Source organism: Manacus candei, unplaced genomic scaffold, assembly GCF_025592945.1.
Source record: "Manacus candei isolate 608988 ecotype Guabito, Panama unplaced genomic scaffold, ASM2559294v1 h1tg000064l, whole genome shotgun sequence".
Lineage (NCBI taxonomy): Eukaryota > Metazoa > Chordata > Aves > Passeriformes > Pipridae > Manacus > Manacus candei.
Genome location: NW_026138112.1, coordinates 1,806,398 through 1,820,579, shown reverse-complemented (window position 1 = coordinate 1,820,579; position 14,182 = coordinate 1,806,398). Strand labels below are relative to the sequence as shown.

Genomic DNA, 14,182 nt, shown 5'->3' with positions numbered 1-14,182 from the left:
ATGGGGCTGTGGCAAATCCCTGGCACCCCCTGCAGCCAAAACAGGTGGGATTTGCTGGCCTGGGTCAGGCTTTGCAGGGATGAAGAGGTTTCAGTGCCCGCAGGGAGAAAAGAAAGAAAAAAAAAAAAAGAGAGAGAAAAGGAAAGGGTGGTCATGCACGAAATGATTTCATTTCCGTGACACAGGGTTTGCATTTGATAAGTTCATCTTACAGAAAAATGAGCGTATAGAAAGGTGCAGCTGCCAGACATGGAGATGTGGGAAGGGGTTGGAATGGGGCTGAGCGGAGACGTGCTCAGCTCCAGCCATGACCTGCTGGAAGGAGAAATCTCCCAAGCCCAGGGACCCAAAGGGAGAGTGGGGAACCCCCCCCCCCCCCCCCCCCCCCCCCCCCCCACACACACACACACACAGAGTGGGGTCTGCAGAGGCCCTTTCTGGGGACAAGCCACAGCAGGACAGGCTGCCCTGGATGGTGGGGGCAGGACGGTGACAGCAAGGAGACAAGAGCAGCCACAGGACCCAGCGCTGGGCAGAGGCTTCTTAGCAAACCCTGTCATCAAGGTCATCACTGCTATTTATTATTTAGGGCCCCACAGCCCTAAATATTCATTAGCTGGATGTCGTGGGAGGGGTGTGAACACGTGTGCAGGGTTCAAGTGTCCTGCTCTCCGGCCTCTCCAGGGGTGGGAGACAAGGAGGGATGGGGGCTGGCTGGATGCAGTGTTGCCATGGGGGCATCTGCCAGCTCTCCCTGAGCCAGGCAGGGAAAGACCCCAGCCCTGCAAGACCCTAAACTGCCACATTCTGCCCTGGTTCTCCACACTTTGGTACATCCATGAAACAGCCTCACTCAAGTGCTGGGATGGTGCTGGGCCAGGGGGAAGACCCCATGGCCAGCACAGCCCCCCAAAGTGCCAGACCCCTCCAGTGCTGCACTCACAAACCCACACCCCTGGCATCTGCAGATGAGGGGCTGCCTGGCAGCCAGGGCAGTGTCTGCAGTGGCTTTGCTCAAGGATGAAATCAAATATTTCTACAAAATGATCCTCCAGTCAGCCAGTGGAGTTTCCCCCCCTTTCGCTTCCTTCCACCTGATTTCATCCCTCATCTGAAGAGATCAGATACGGTGCTTCCCCTGGCACAGCACAGGCACTGCAGGCCCCAGACTCCCCTCTCCCCAGAGATGGGGCAGCAGCAAGTCCCAGATTCAGGGAGAGCCTCACCCCGTGTTTCCCCACCAGGTGCTGTGGACCTTCACTCTCAGCAGCTGGGCCAGGTTGTGCCCATGGAACCGTGGGAACTGGAGCCCCGGAGCAGAGCTCACCAGAGCTCTCAAATGGACTTTTACATGTCAGAAATGACCTGTCACCAAAACCACTACATTTCCCACTGCCCCTTTGGTTGCCAGTCCCTGCAGTGCTGGTCTGGGGACAACTCTCAGCCTCACGTCCACTTTGGGGAGCTTTTAGTTGAAGGCGACAAAGCCCCACGTGGTCACAGCAGGGGTATGGTGGGGAGAGGCAGCACTTCTGGGGGTACCCCAGTAGCACTAAGAAAGCCCCATCCATGAGCTTGGGGTTCCTACAGGGGCTTCCAGTGGCCTTTTCCCTGAATCCTTAGGTGCTTGTACACCTTCCCACAGGTGAGCACAGCACACCTGGCTAAGGTATCCTGGCACTCACTGCATCCCACCCAGCCCTGGCAGGAACCTCCATCCCCTTGTCCCTCATACAGAGGTGGGGACAGAGGTGTCCCTCACCCCACCAGGGAGGCCAGTAGGGACGCAGTGCCAAGCACCAGTGCAGTGGAGAGGCAGATGGACAGGGCCGGGGGAAGGAGGAGGAGGATGAAGGCTCTGCGAGCAGCAGGTAGGGAATCCTGCGGGCATCCCCTGCTCTTCCCCTCACTCAGCTGCCCGTAGCCTCCCAGCAGCTCCCGAGCTGCCTAATTAGCTCTCCCCGCTCCCATCGCCGTCCAGCTGGAGCCGGAGGGCAGGGGCAGACAAAAGCCTCCCTTTTGACAGCCCCTCCAAGGAAGGGGCTTTTCTTCTCCCCCTCCGCTTTTCTTTTCAAGCCCCTCTCCCCCCTCTTGGGCCGGGGCCACGGGCTCATTAGCGCTGGGGCTCGTTGGGAGCGGAGGGAGCAGATGGCAGCCAGGCGGCTGGCGCGGCCGGCACCGCCGCCGCCTCTTCCCGCGGAACAGATGCCCGACCGACAAGGGGGAGGATTAGCGGGAGCGGGGGACCATCCGCACAGCAGGGCTGCCAGCGGGGCTTCCTCCCCAGCAGCACACTCCGCATCGATATACCCAAGGGCTGCCGACCCGCTGGGGACGAGCTGGGGATCGGGGCCACCGGAAGGTGGCTGGGAAGCCAGAGGTTGGGATGGCCAAAAGTCACTGCAGAGGCCACACGGGGATGGCAGATGCCTTCTGCCCTCGATGGGGTACTGTGTCCCCTGGCACTGCAGTGCCATGACTGCTCCCACCCCGTCCCAGTGCAGCCGGGGAGGACACATCAGCCTTGTCCCAGCAGGTTTGCAGCAGCAGCAGCACCCAGACCTGTCTCTGAGATCACCTTCAATGGCAAACCAGGCGGTGAAACTGGGCTTAACCCCACTTCAGCAACACATCCCTCCCTCCCCCCCTGTGCCCGGTGCATCCCGGGGGATTAAGGGTTAAAGCACAAATCCCCTGCACTGCCCTGGTGTGACCCACTTAGACCATCTGGCAGGGAGGGAGGCAGGAGCCTCCTTTCCCCCAGCACTGCCAGAGCTCACCCGGCGTCACTGGCTGCCCCAGGAACAAACACCAGCACTCATAGCCTCCAGCTCCAGCACTGCCCTCAAAGTGGGTTTTGGATGAGTTTTGGGGAACAGGACAGCTCGTACCACACTACCATGGCTGGTGGAGTAGGAGCAGGGAAGGCAAACACCCCCAAAAGAATCCCACAAGCCCCCAGACTGCCATCACCTCTGGGTCCCAAGGATACCCTGAGGCATCTCCCACCTGGCTGTCCTCAGGTTCCTGGCACAGGCACTGCTGGAATATGCAGCAGCGCTGGGAGAAGTCAGGCTGCTGAGTGGGATGGAGCTCGCAGCTGCTGCGCTGTGGCAGAGGTCATGGCCAGGGAAGAGATGCAGTCAAAAGCTCAGCCAAGAGGGAGGAAAGGGGATCCTGGGGATGGGGCTAGAGCGTGGTGGTGACACCCATCCCCAAAGCCTGGGCAGAGCCACCTTATTGCAGGAGATTTAAAAAGCATTTTCAGGTTCACAAGAGGCAAAGCCTCATCCTTATGGAGCAATGAGAGGGAGTGAGGGCACCCTGGCTCAGCAAGAGGGGCTCAGGGCAGTGTAGGTGCTCCCTGTCCCTCACCCCATCTCTCCCCAGCATGCTGGGGACACAAACCCCTCAAATCCCACACTGGAATTTTGCATATGCTGGAGCAATCCCCTCCTGTGGGGTCAGCCCCAGCCCTGCACAGCCTCCCCACACCACCCAGTCCCTCACCCCCTCCTGCACAGCGGAGCCTCGCCAGACCCTGTGTGGGAAAAGGTTAATTGGAAAAGCCCCTTTCCCCATCACCTCATTTTTTTCCTTTCACTCTGCAAACTGGTCAATAATCCATTTACTTTGGCAGAGCCCTGCTCTGGGCACAAAGCTGTGTTGGGGGCCGGATTTCATGCCCCACCCCAGCCCCAGCAGGATGAGGAGGGATGATATTAATGTACTCTATTGTTCCAGGATGAACTGTGGGTTTAGCAGAGCTTTAACCCCTCAAAGCTCCTAGAGAGCTTGACGGGAATTTCAATGGAAGAAGCTTTATCTCCAGAACCAGCAGGAAGGTGGTGCTGAGGGATGGGGCAAGGGCAAAGCCAGCTGGAAAGAGGGGAAAAAAAATCACCTTCTGTCCTGGGAACACCACTGCTGCCCCTCAAGGATGCAGGACTGAGCCCTTAGCCCAGGGCACCCAGCAGGGATGGCTTTGGGCTATGCCCACTGGGGGATTCCTGGCAGGACCCCCATGCAGCAGCTGAGCCCCTTGGCACTCCATGAGGGCTCAGGCTCAGACAGTAAAACTGATGAGGAGACGGGCAGCCCCGGCCTAGAAACCATGCCAACATCACCACTGCGGGAAGCGTGGGGCCGGATCCAGGGCAGGGTGTTTTCAGGGGACCAGCTGTCAAGTGTGGGAGAAAACAGGAATCCAGATGGTCATCTTAATTTTTCATTTGGCTAACTGGTCTCCCCATCTCCTCTCTGGTGCGCTCTGCTTGCTGGCACCGCAGTCATCTGCTCTTAAATTAGCCGGGAGTATAGTCAGGGAAGAAAGGCCGATCCGAGCAGTGGCGCAGCGAAACCTTCGGGAAAAACAAACCCAGAGTGGAGCTGGGCACAGAGGCCACTACGAAAGGATCTGCTGCAAGCCATGGGGCTGCTCTCACCACGAATGGGGAGCAGGAGCCTGGCTCTGGATATTGCTGGACTACGAGCCTGGTGCCAGCTTGGGGACATCACTGTGTACCCCGATGGGGACCTGCTGCAAAGCCCCTGGAGATGTGAACCTGCCCAGACAGCAGCCTCGGGCTCCTAGCAGAGCCCTGTGGGATGTGAGCCGAGCCAACAGCCCTGATGAGAGGAGCTGGGAACGGCAGTCTCCCTGTCCCCACAGCCCTTGGTGTCAGCCCCCCGAGCGGCAGAGCCCCTCTGTGCCTGGGGACAGGGGTGAGCGCTGCTCACCCTCCCCGTAGGTCCCGGGGCGAGCCCCGCCGGGCTGATCCCGCCGGACACGTGTGGCGAGCGCAGCGGCACAGGCGGCCACACCGCAGGGAATAGCCCCGGCCCGCGGCACACAGCGAGGAGACAAAAGGCGCCGGGCTCCACTGACACGGGGACCTGGCAGCACCGTGGCCAGCTGTGTGGGGCACACCCCGGCTTGGGGACCCCGTCGTGCAGGGTCTGACAGTGCCGAGGTGTAAACCACAGCAAAGCTGAGCTGGCGGGTCCGTTTTATCGCGTGCCGAGAGCTCCCGGCCACTGCACGGACAGTTCCCTTCCTGCCGGAGCCGGCACCGCCAGCAGAACAGAGAGGTACACGCGTTTGGGAACTTTTTAATGGAGCTGCAAACACCCCGAGCTGCGGTGCTCAGCCCCACCAGGATGCCCGTGCAATCTGAACTGCCGTTTAGAGCCGGGCATCATTCCTGGCACCAGGCTGGCTATATTTTCCCCAATACCCTGATTTGTTGCCGTATTTCACCTCCAACTGCAAGACATTTAAGCAGCACGGCTCATTCAGGCACCTTCAGGCAGGAGTGTGTGTGTGTGAGCCAGCACCCAGCCTGCCAGCAACCCCTTTGGGTGCCGACCATAGCCGATGCAAGGGATGGAGAACGACACCGTGGTTCCTCTCCCTCACAAAGGCTGAAGCCCTGCAAACGCTGCCTGTGTAAACAAGATTTGCTCTTCTCCTTCAGAAGCTTAAGCCATGCCTTTCCCATTTTCCTACCCAGGTTAATGGAAATCAAGAGAGACTGAAAAAAATTCGTGCTCAGCAGCTGGGCTGCAGGGGCAGAAGTGACCCCCATCCCTATTGTTGCTCTCAGCCTCCACTGGCACGGGAAGCATCCGAAACAGCGCTCTCCCCATGAGCTCTTTATTCCCTAGTACAGGCTGAGCCCCCGATACCCAGCCCACTGCAGACCAAGCCCCTCTCCTCTACAGACCCATCACCTCCACGGAACTTTGGGTTGTTGCCCACACCAGGTGAACAGCAGCCAGCAGTGTTAAAAACAGACCAAAGAGAGAAGAGAACAAGCAAAAGCCTCCTTTCCTTACAAAAACAGTGCATAGAGGGTATTTTTAACCAATATTGAGACAGTCAGCAAAATAAAGCTGGTTTAAATTAGATTGTGCATGCTTGTGAGGAAGCCACACGGACCCTTGCCCGTGTGACAGCCCGGCAGAGCAGCTCAGGGGGTACCTGCAGTCCTCCTGCCTTGTTTCATGGGTTTGCTCAGCCTCTGGCAAACATGAGGGGCACTGGCCTCCCCAGAGCAGGAGGACAGGGCAGGCACCAGATGTGCAAAGCCAAGGCTGCTTGGCTGTGGGACCAGGGGGACACCAGCCCCAGAGCTGCCCCGGTCCACGGCAGTGACCAGGCTCCTTGGGCTGCACATCCCTGGGGGGTATCAGCCTCCCCTCCGTGACAAGGCAGGGTCCAGCTGAAGAGGGGCTGTTTCCCATCCCAGGCTTCACCTTCCCTGATGAAGGAGTAGTGACACAGAGACAAGACGACCAGCAGGACATACACCCCAGGGCTTTGCTCGGCAGGGATGGAGCTGGCCACACTTTCTGGCTGATGCCCCCCACCACTGTCCTCCCTCCATAGCCCAGCTAGAACTTTCCATACCCTCACTGTGCTCCCCTTGGTGTGCAGCAGTCAGCTCCTGGACTCCAAGCACCACCAAAGTTTCCCAAACCTGCCCTGCTCCAGAGCACAGCACCTGCCTGGGGAGGGGGCTCAGCCAGCCAGCATCCCCTTGCCCCGGGCATGGAGAGGATCCCCCGGGTCGTCCAGCCACTAGCTGGCTCGGTAGGGAGACATTCAGAACCCTCCTGATGTTGTGGAGGGGGCTGGGGGTCGAGCGGGTCGCGGGGTCCCCCAGAGCTCCCCCTCCCGTGCCCCCGCATCCCTTACCTGGGCAGCGGCTTGCGGGCGGTGATACTGGCCACGATGATGCTCTCGGGTCGCGGCATGGCCACGGCTTTAAAGGTGCCTCGCCAGAACTTCTCGAAGAGCTGCTTCTCGCCCTGCTGCACGCCGGCCATGGCCCCCGGGCCCCCCGGCACCGCGGGCCGGCCCCGCCGCTGTCCGCGGTGCTGAGCGCTACATCCCCCGCGCCGCCGGCCCGGCCCCGCTCGGCTCGGCCCGCGGCCCGGCCCGCTGCGGGAAGTGCGGCCCCGGCCGCCCCCGCCTCCCGTTTTGTGCCGGCGGGGCGGGCAGAGGGGCCGGACCCGCCGCCGTCCCCTCCCCGGCACCGCCCCCGCCGCAGCTGCGCCCGGAGCGGCCGCGCCGAGCCCGGCCCGGGGAGGGGAGGGGGCGGCTCCGGGGACCCGCGGCCCCGCTCCCGAGGGGCTCCTTCCCCGCCGCCACCACGGGCCGCCTCGCTGCTCGCCCCGACCAGGTGGCTCTGGGGGGCTCGCACCCCCGCACAGACCCCGGGACTGTCCTTGTGTCATCCCATCATTACGTTCCCCAGCACAGGAGACACTTCCAGCTCGCTGCTGGATGGCGGCCACCCCTGCACTTTGCCCTTTGCGGGGCACAAACCCTCCAGGGCAGAGCAAGTCCCTGTCCCCCCACAGAGGTTACCAATAACCTTTGTGTTTGCCCAGTCTCAGCCAGGCACAGGGGAGAGCCTGGAGTCAAGAGCTGGGGGCCGTGGAGACCTCTCTGTCCATACCGGGACCCATATGGGAAAGATTTTGGAAGACAACCTCTTTTTTTCCTCCCTCTCCCCATCCCTTCCCATTTATCTGGAATGGAGCTGCAGGCTGGGGAATCCCACAGCAGGGTCCCAACCAGCACAGAAAACAATTCCTCACCTTCCAAGGCAGGATTTGACCCGCCGGGACTGGGTGCACGGGAAGGGAAGAAGGGCTGGGGCGGTGCAAGTGCAGTGCTGCGAGATTTTCCTCAGCCCCTGCGCCGAGTACAATAAAAACGTCTTTAGGAGAAAATGCTTCTTCTACCAGATGCTTTGAAGCACAAGTAAAAGCTGGTGACCTTGGATGAATGAGACTCTCTCTATTGTGCCTCAGAAACCCGCATGATACGTTTATGTAAGCGGCGGGGGGATAATGGAGCCCAGAACAATAGGCAGTGGGAGCTGGAGAAGAAGGAAAATCACAGGGAAACTTAATCGCTTCTTTGCGATAAACACAAAATTAGCAGAAGGCTTGTTCTGGCAGCGTTGTTTGCTAACTCCTCCTTCCCTGCCCCGTTTTGCTTCCTGCTCCCAGTGCCAGGGCTCTGTCCCACTGATACCCAGGGTCAGACAGCCCCGAGCTGTGTCCCCACACAGGCTCGCAAAGCCAGAGCCTCGGTGGCAGGCGCTGGACAGCGCCGGCGGGATTTGTGCCGAGAGGCCACGGACGGCTGGAGACGGATCCTGGGGAAGTGGCGGCAGTGGGAGCAGGCACGGATCCAGCAGGGCTTATAGAAACGCTGTCAGCTCTGCCAGACATTGCCTAAAAGCCTGATGGGGAAGGACGACATTCATGCACAGCGGAGAGATGCTCACAGGGAGGCTGCTCCCCCCGGGAAGCTGCCCAAGGGCAACGGCTGGGAAAGGCCGGTTGGGAGCTACAGCTCTGCTCTGGCCCGGGGCACACTGAACGTGCCATGGGCAGGAAGTGTCGGAGTGGGGGCCCTCCAGGGACTGTCACTGCCAGGAAAGAGCAGAGGGAGCAGGGGAAAGGGCTTGAGAGGTCTAGATCAGCTACACTGTGAAAACAAGGCTGGAGAGGGCACAGACAGCACCCGTGGCAGACACAGCAGGCACCCACCTCCCCAGAACAGCCACCACTGGGCCATCACTCTTCTGCAGCAGTTGGGCAGGGACAGGGACTCCCCACCCAAGCAAATCAAAGCTTGGTTTTCCTGTGGCCCTTCCAGTCATTCCTGTAGCACACAGCCCGTTCATTAGGAACCTCTTTCCCTTCAGAGCACATTAAGCTCACCAAAGAGAGATCAGGTGTGAGTACACACATGCCCTGGTCTCTGATTTGCTGGTGAATGACCTAGTTGTGGGGTGGGGGTCAGGCAGGAGCCTCACTGGCACTGTCAGCCCGAACCCTCCCCTTGTGGCTCATTAACCAAGTACCCTGCAAGGCATCAGCATCCCCTGAGCTTTGCAAGATGAGTCCAACCACTCCCAGCTGCGACCAGAGTCCTCGTGGCACTCCAGGGCATTTCACCCCTTCCACTGCTCTAATCGCCCGAACGTTAACTCCCAAATAAAAGGAATAATGAATGTTTGCACTATTAAATTAGCAGCACGGGTGGTGTGTGGGCAGGAGGGAGGCTCCGATCGTTACAAGAGCCCTCTCTCCTGGCGTACCTTGTGGAGACATCAGTGAGCCAATTAAGCAATTGGCTGGGTTAACGGAGGCTCCCAGGAATAGACTTCACTGCTATAGAATAACTGCACTGTAATAAATTGTCTCATAAATAAACAGCCTGAGAAAGCATTACAAGATACCCAGAAAAGGCACTACATCATAAGCAGAAACAATGCTGTGTGTTTCCAGTGTGTCTATTAACCCGTGGCATTGCCAGTGGTCCTGCAGGGACCTGTGGGGCTGGTGCCATGGGGGTGGTCAGGGCTGCAGCATCCCCAGAGCCCTTGCAGGTGCTGCCCACCCTGTGGGACCACTGTTTGCCAGCAGCACACAGCTGCGGGTTACCCACCCTGTAGGACTGCCATAAATGCCACTCCAGGTTATTTACAGCCCCAGTGGTAACGTGGGTCTCTGCCAGGTTCAAACATTTGCACCCAAATGTGTGCAATAAACTGTAGCAGAGAGAGCGAGTTCTGGGATGGGAACAGGGAAACTGGGAATTGGAGGATAACTGCACAACTTTCTCCAAGGCAAAATGAATAAATAAAATATAAAAGTATAAAATAAAATATAAATAATATAAAAGTATAAAATAAAATATAAATAATACAAAACGTAAAACCTCTCTTCCTTAGAGCGCTCTTCTTCTGTTTTTTTGGGGGTGGGGGGGTGGTTTAGTGACACAAAGGGCTGAGCCTGGGCTTCCCCCTTCTGCATGGGGGTCTGCAAACCAGGCTCTTCCCAAGGCTGCTGGCCCCCAGCCCCACTTGCTGCACCCAGCTCTGCAGCCCTACAACCACCTTGGTAAAGTTTAGCTCAATGAAGAAGATTTTATTTGTTGGGGTTTTTTCCTGCACCCCACAATTAAACGTCCAGGATCCCCTTGCCCCACAAAGCCCCTTTCAGGGTCAAAACCCCATGAGAAATGTGAATGGGACCTACTTGGCTCAGGGATAGGTGGGAATGCTCAGGAAACTCCAGCTATCCCTCTTCCTGTTTTATCCTCTGCTACATTTAAAGGGCCCCATCACCTCATCCCCTCCTACACCCAGGCTTTGATTTTGGGGGTATGGAGAGAAGAGAGGGGTCCCTGCTCTGGTGAACACCCACTGTGGGTGTTTGGCTGCTGTTGAGGAGGATGAGCTCAGGGCCAGGGGAAGAAGGGATCAGCAGGATGAAGCTGTGTATGTGCAGGAGGTACCCGAGGAGAGGGAAAGGAGAAAATGTGTTTAATTAGGATTAAATTTTAATCTGTTTCCCCTAGTAGAGAGAAGAAAGCCGGGCTTGTCCTGGAGCTGTACAAATATTTTTCTATAAATGTTGAATTTTTTTTTTTTCTTATTTGGCTTGTATGCAACAGGAAGAGCCAGAGCCTGTTTTTGCCCAGTCTGCCCCATTCCCACCTCCACGTGCCATTGGCATGGTACTGCTCTGCCCATTCCCCAGCCAAACAGGTTTACTGCAAATGCAGAAAATCAATAATTATCTCTGGAAGTATTCATTATCATCAAGAGTCAATAAACAAAGGCTGCGAGTGCCCTCTGCTCATGGCACTCCAGAAGCACCTACCAATTATTCCCTTGACTCAGCCAGCCCTGCCTGGCAGGAGGGGGGCCCCTCCACTGCCTGCTGCAACACACTGCCTGCTTCAGCCAGGGAGGAGGAGGAAGAAGGGCTCCTCACTTAAAATAACCTTTGCAACTGAGATGTGAACCTGCAAAGTGATGCACAGCTCCACTTCGGATGCCGTGGCAGATGTGGGTGGATGCTGAGCCAGTCTGGCCATGGGGCTGCCAAGGTGAAGGGGCCAGGGGATGCTCCAGTGGGGCTGGATCCAAGCTGGTTTTCCCAAGAAAGGTGGCATGGAGTGGGCTGCAAAGTGGGGAAGCAGCAATGACCATGAGACAATGTGTACCATGTGCCCAGCTGGGAAAAACCCTTGGATGGTGGCAGGTGGCCGAGAGGCCCCACGCTGCCACTGAAGAATCTTTAGCCCTGTAAATGCAATTTTCAGAATCAAATTGTTACAAGAGAGAATTCACCATCTTTCTAATGGGAAATATCTGTTTTATGGCTCTTCCCCCCCACTCAAAGCCTCCCAGTTGTCCCTGAAGCCTGTGCAGCCCTGGGCAGAGCCCAGCACCCAAATTTCCCACTCTATCTGCCCCCATATCCAGGTGCATCCAAGGTCGAGGCCCTTGCCAAAAGTGTTTTTTTGTCCTTCCTTTCTCCTCTCGTGGAAAAGCCATTTTCACCCACAGGAAACCTGGGAACACTCACAGCCCTGGGGCAGTTGCAAGGCTGTGCTGGCCCCTGGGGCACAGGATGCTGGCAGTGACCTCTCTGTCCCTTCCCTCCATCTCCCCACCCCGTGTCTCTCCAGGCAATAAATAAGGGAGAGGCTGGGAAGTGGAGCTGCAGCTTTCCTTGAAGAGCACTGAGGCTGTGGGCACTTGAGTGCATCCATTGCTGACAAGATCATTCATCAGAGCCTGGCTCGAAAGCTTCAGGATACTGGACGTGGCATGAGGGGGCTGTGCAGCCCTTGTTGAGGAAGGAGGGAAACCTGCAGGGTTTGGGTGTGAAAAACCACAATGGGAACAGCACCAGAGTGGGGTGTCACCCCCAGGATGCCTCACAGTGGACCCAGCATGCCTCTCCATCATCTCCACATGGACACTGGATGCCTCTCCATCATCTCCAGATGGACACTGAGGACCGGCCGAGCCCCTTTGTGCCAGGTGTCTCCCCCCGGCTTCTGTGCCGGCCTGAGTGGAAGCAGCCGGTTTCTCTGTCGGCAGGAGGGGCCTCTGTAGCTCACCTGTCCACATGTCTGCTCCAGCGAAAGCCCTTTTCCCTCCCTGCTCACCTACCAAAGCCGTCCAGCTCCGGTATTTAGGGGGCAGTGCAAGATGAAAAGGCGCAGGGACAGATGAGTGCGAGCGTTCGCAGGCAAAGCCATTTGCAGCTGCCGGGAAGGGCAGAACGAAAGGGCAGGAGGAGAGGGAGGCAGGGAAGCCAGACCACGGCCTTTTCTTTCCTTTGGCTCTAAAAAAGATCCAGACCGGGGAGGGGGATGGAGGGATGGAGCTGCAAATGTGATTTTTCCCCTCTGAGCGGCAGCGGCCGCGAACCGGCCCCCGGGGACCATGCGGCAAAGCTGCGCAGCCACTGCCCAAAGGTCAGACGCAGCTGGCAGAGGGGACAGTGGGGGACAGAGCCCGTGGCCACGTGTGTCCGGGCAGCAGAGGCAGGGCCTGGCTCGCCGGACCAGGAGCAAAGGGAGTAAATCCTCCCGCTGGGCTGCGGGAGGAACAGGCACCCCCCGATCGCAGGCAGAGGGTCCCAGATGTGCCCGGGAGGTGAGGAGGGTGAAACGCGGGGCTGCCCTCCTCCCACTGCCTGCCCCGCTGGCAATCAGCAGCCTCCAATCACACAAACAGTACCGCTGCCTTTTGGGGTAATTACTGGTTAATGGAGCAGAGGCAGCTCGGTCGGATCCCAGCCTCCAGCTCGGGCTGGCTGGAGGAGGGGGTTTGGGGATGCTCAGCACAGGTTTGGGCTGCAGAGCAGGAAGGCACTGGGCTTTTGTTTCCAGCTTGGGAGGGGTGGGACAGGTCAGACCTGTGATGCACATCCTCCTCCAAACTGGCACTGGGATGTTTCCAGTTCTGGTTCACTCCGGGTGTTGGTGCCAGCCTGGCAGGGCCAGGTCCTGCTGCCTGCTCCTCCAGCACCTCCCTGCCCTGAACCCACGAGCCAAGTCAGGGGCAGGAGAAGGTTCGATTCCCCCAAACTGCCCGAGCTTTAAAACCCCAGACTCCAAACCTCCTTTCACACCGTGAGCCCTCTACCCCGAGCCCACCGGAAATGGTAAAGATGCTGTCAAGAAACACAGATCTGGCCAGAAATCCAAAGCTATTTAACCAAACCTGCCTGGGGAACACTGATGGGACGGGTGGTTTGACCTCCTGCAACCACCTCTTACTGAGTTTTTTTATCCCCTGGATTTTTCCCCTCGGGATTATTGCGCTGGGGCAGTGGGAGCTGTGGACAGGGGAGCCCAGTTCTGCCTCCTTCACCCCTGCCATGCAGGGCTGCCCACACCATGGGGGGATGGAGCAGGAGGGAGCAAAGTGCTGCGTTCCGGCTTTTATAGACTATTACTGATAATGGAGAGGAACAGAAATGCTTTAAAATAAAGCACTTGAGGGCGTCAGCCTAAGCGTTAAATAGGCTTCTGCTGAAACGCTGCTTCCGCTGCAAAAGCTTCCTGATTTGGATCGGAGGCATTGCCCTGCCTGGGAGAAAGCTGGAGCTTTCATAAAGCCACACCACCCTGGGAAAGGGGCTCTCGTGCTCCTCCTGGGGTGTGGGATGCTTTCTGCTTTCTGCACAGCTCCCTCCCCCCACCCACTTGGGGGTGCCTCAGGAGAGCATCCAGTCTCCTAAATTTTAGGCTTCCCATCCCGGCGGAGCAGAGCTGCTCCTGCAAAACACACGGAGCATTTTGCAGCGTTAATGGGCAGCACAACTGCTAATGTGTAAACTTTAGTGCTCCAGAGAGCAAACGGGAGAGTTTGGGGAGCAGACACTTCCCATTAAGACGCACTAATGAAATGTGAAAATGTTTTACTGTGCTGTAATTTTATATGTTTTCGAGCGCAGCCGCAGCTGCAGCATTTGTGCCATTTGTGGCTAATTCAAGCACAATTAAACCGGGCTAAATTACAGCCAAGTGCGCTGCAGGAACTGATGTGACAAGGGACGTGTCCAGGGGCCCCAAATCTCACTGACCTTGCTGTCACTGTTGGAGCTGGTTTGCAGGCCGGATCAAGAGCCGCCGGCTCCTGGAGCTCGCCAAAAGGTCATGGCAGATCCCCGAGGACTGCAGGATTTGCTGTCTGGGGTGATGTGAGGGCTCCACACCTCCCACGGGCTCCAGAGCAGTTGGGGGCATCGAGTTGTGCCCAGCTTTTGGAGAGATGCTCTTCCCTGTTGTCCGTGGCTGAGAGCTTGGATGAGGCCGAGGCTGTGGCAAACCCTTCCCACTTGT

General features: G+C 57.9%; 1 protein-coding gene across 5 annotated transcripts in view; it reads right to left on the bottom strand.

Annotated features, from left to right (window-relative positions):
* Positions 1-6,969, bottom strand: part of SRRM4 (serine/arginine repetitive matrix 4) — a 47,491-nt gene extending 40,522 nt beyond the window's left edge. For all 5 annotated transcript variants that reach the window (XM_051805249.1, XM_051805251.1, XM_051805250.1 and 2 more), the window contains exon 1: positions 6,701-6,969. In XM_051805249.1, the coding sequence (XP_051661209.1) occupies positions 6,701-6,831 (131 nt within the window). In that variant the 5' untranslated portion in view covers positions 6,832-6,969. The remainder of the gene's footprint in view (positions 1-6,700) is intronic.
* Positions 6,970-14,182: the final 7,213 nt, after the last annotated feature.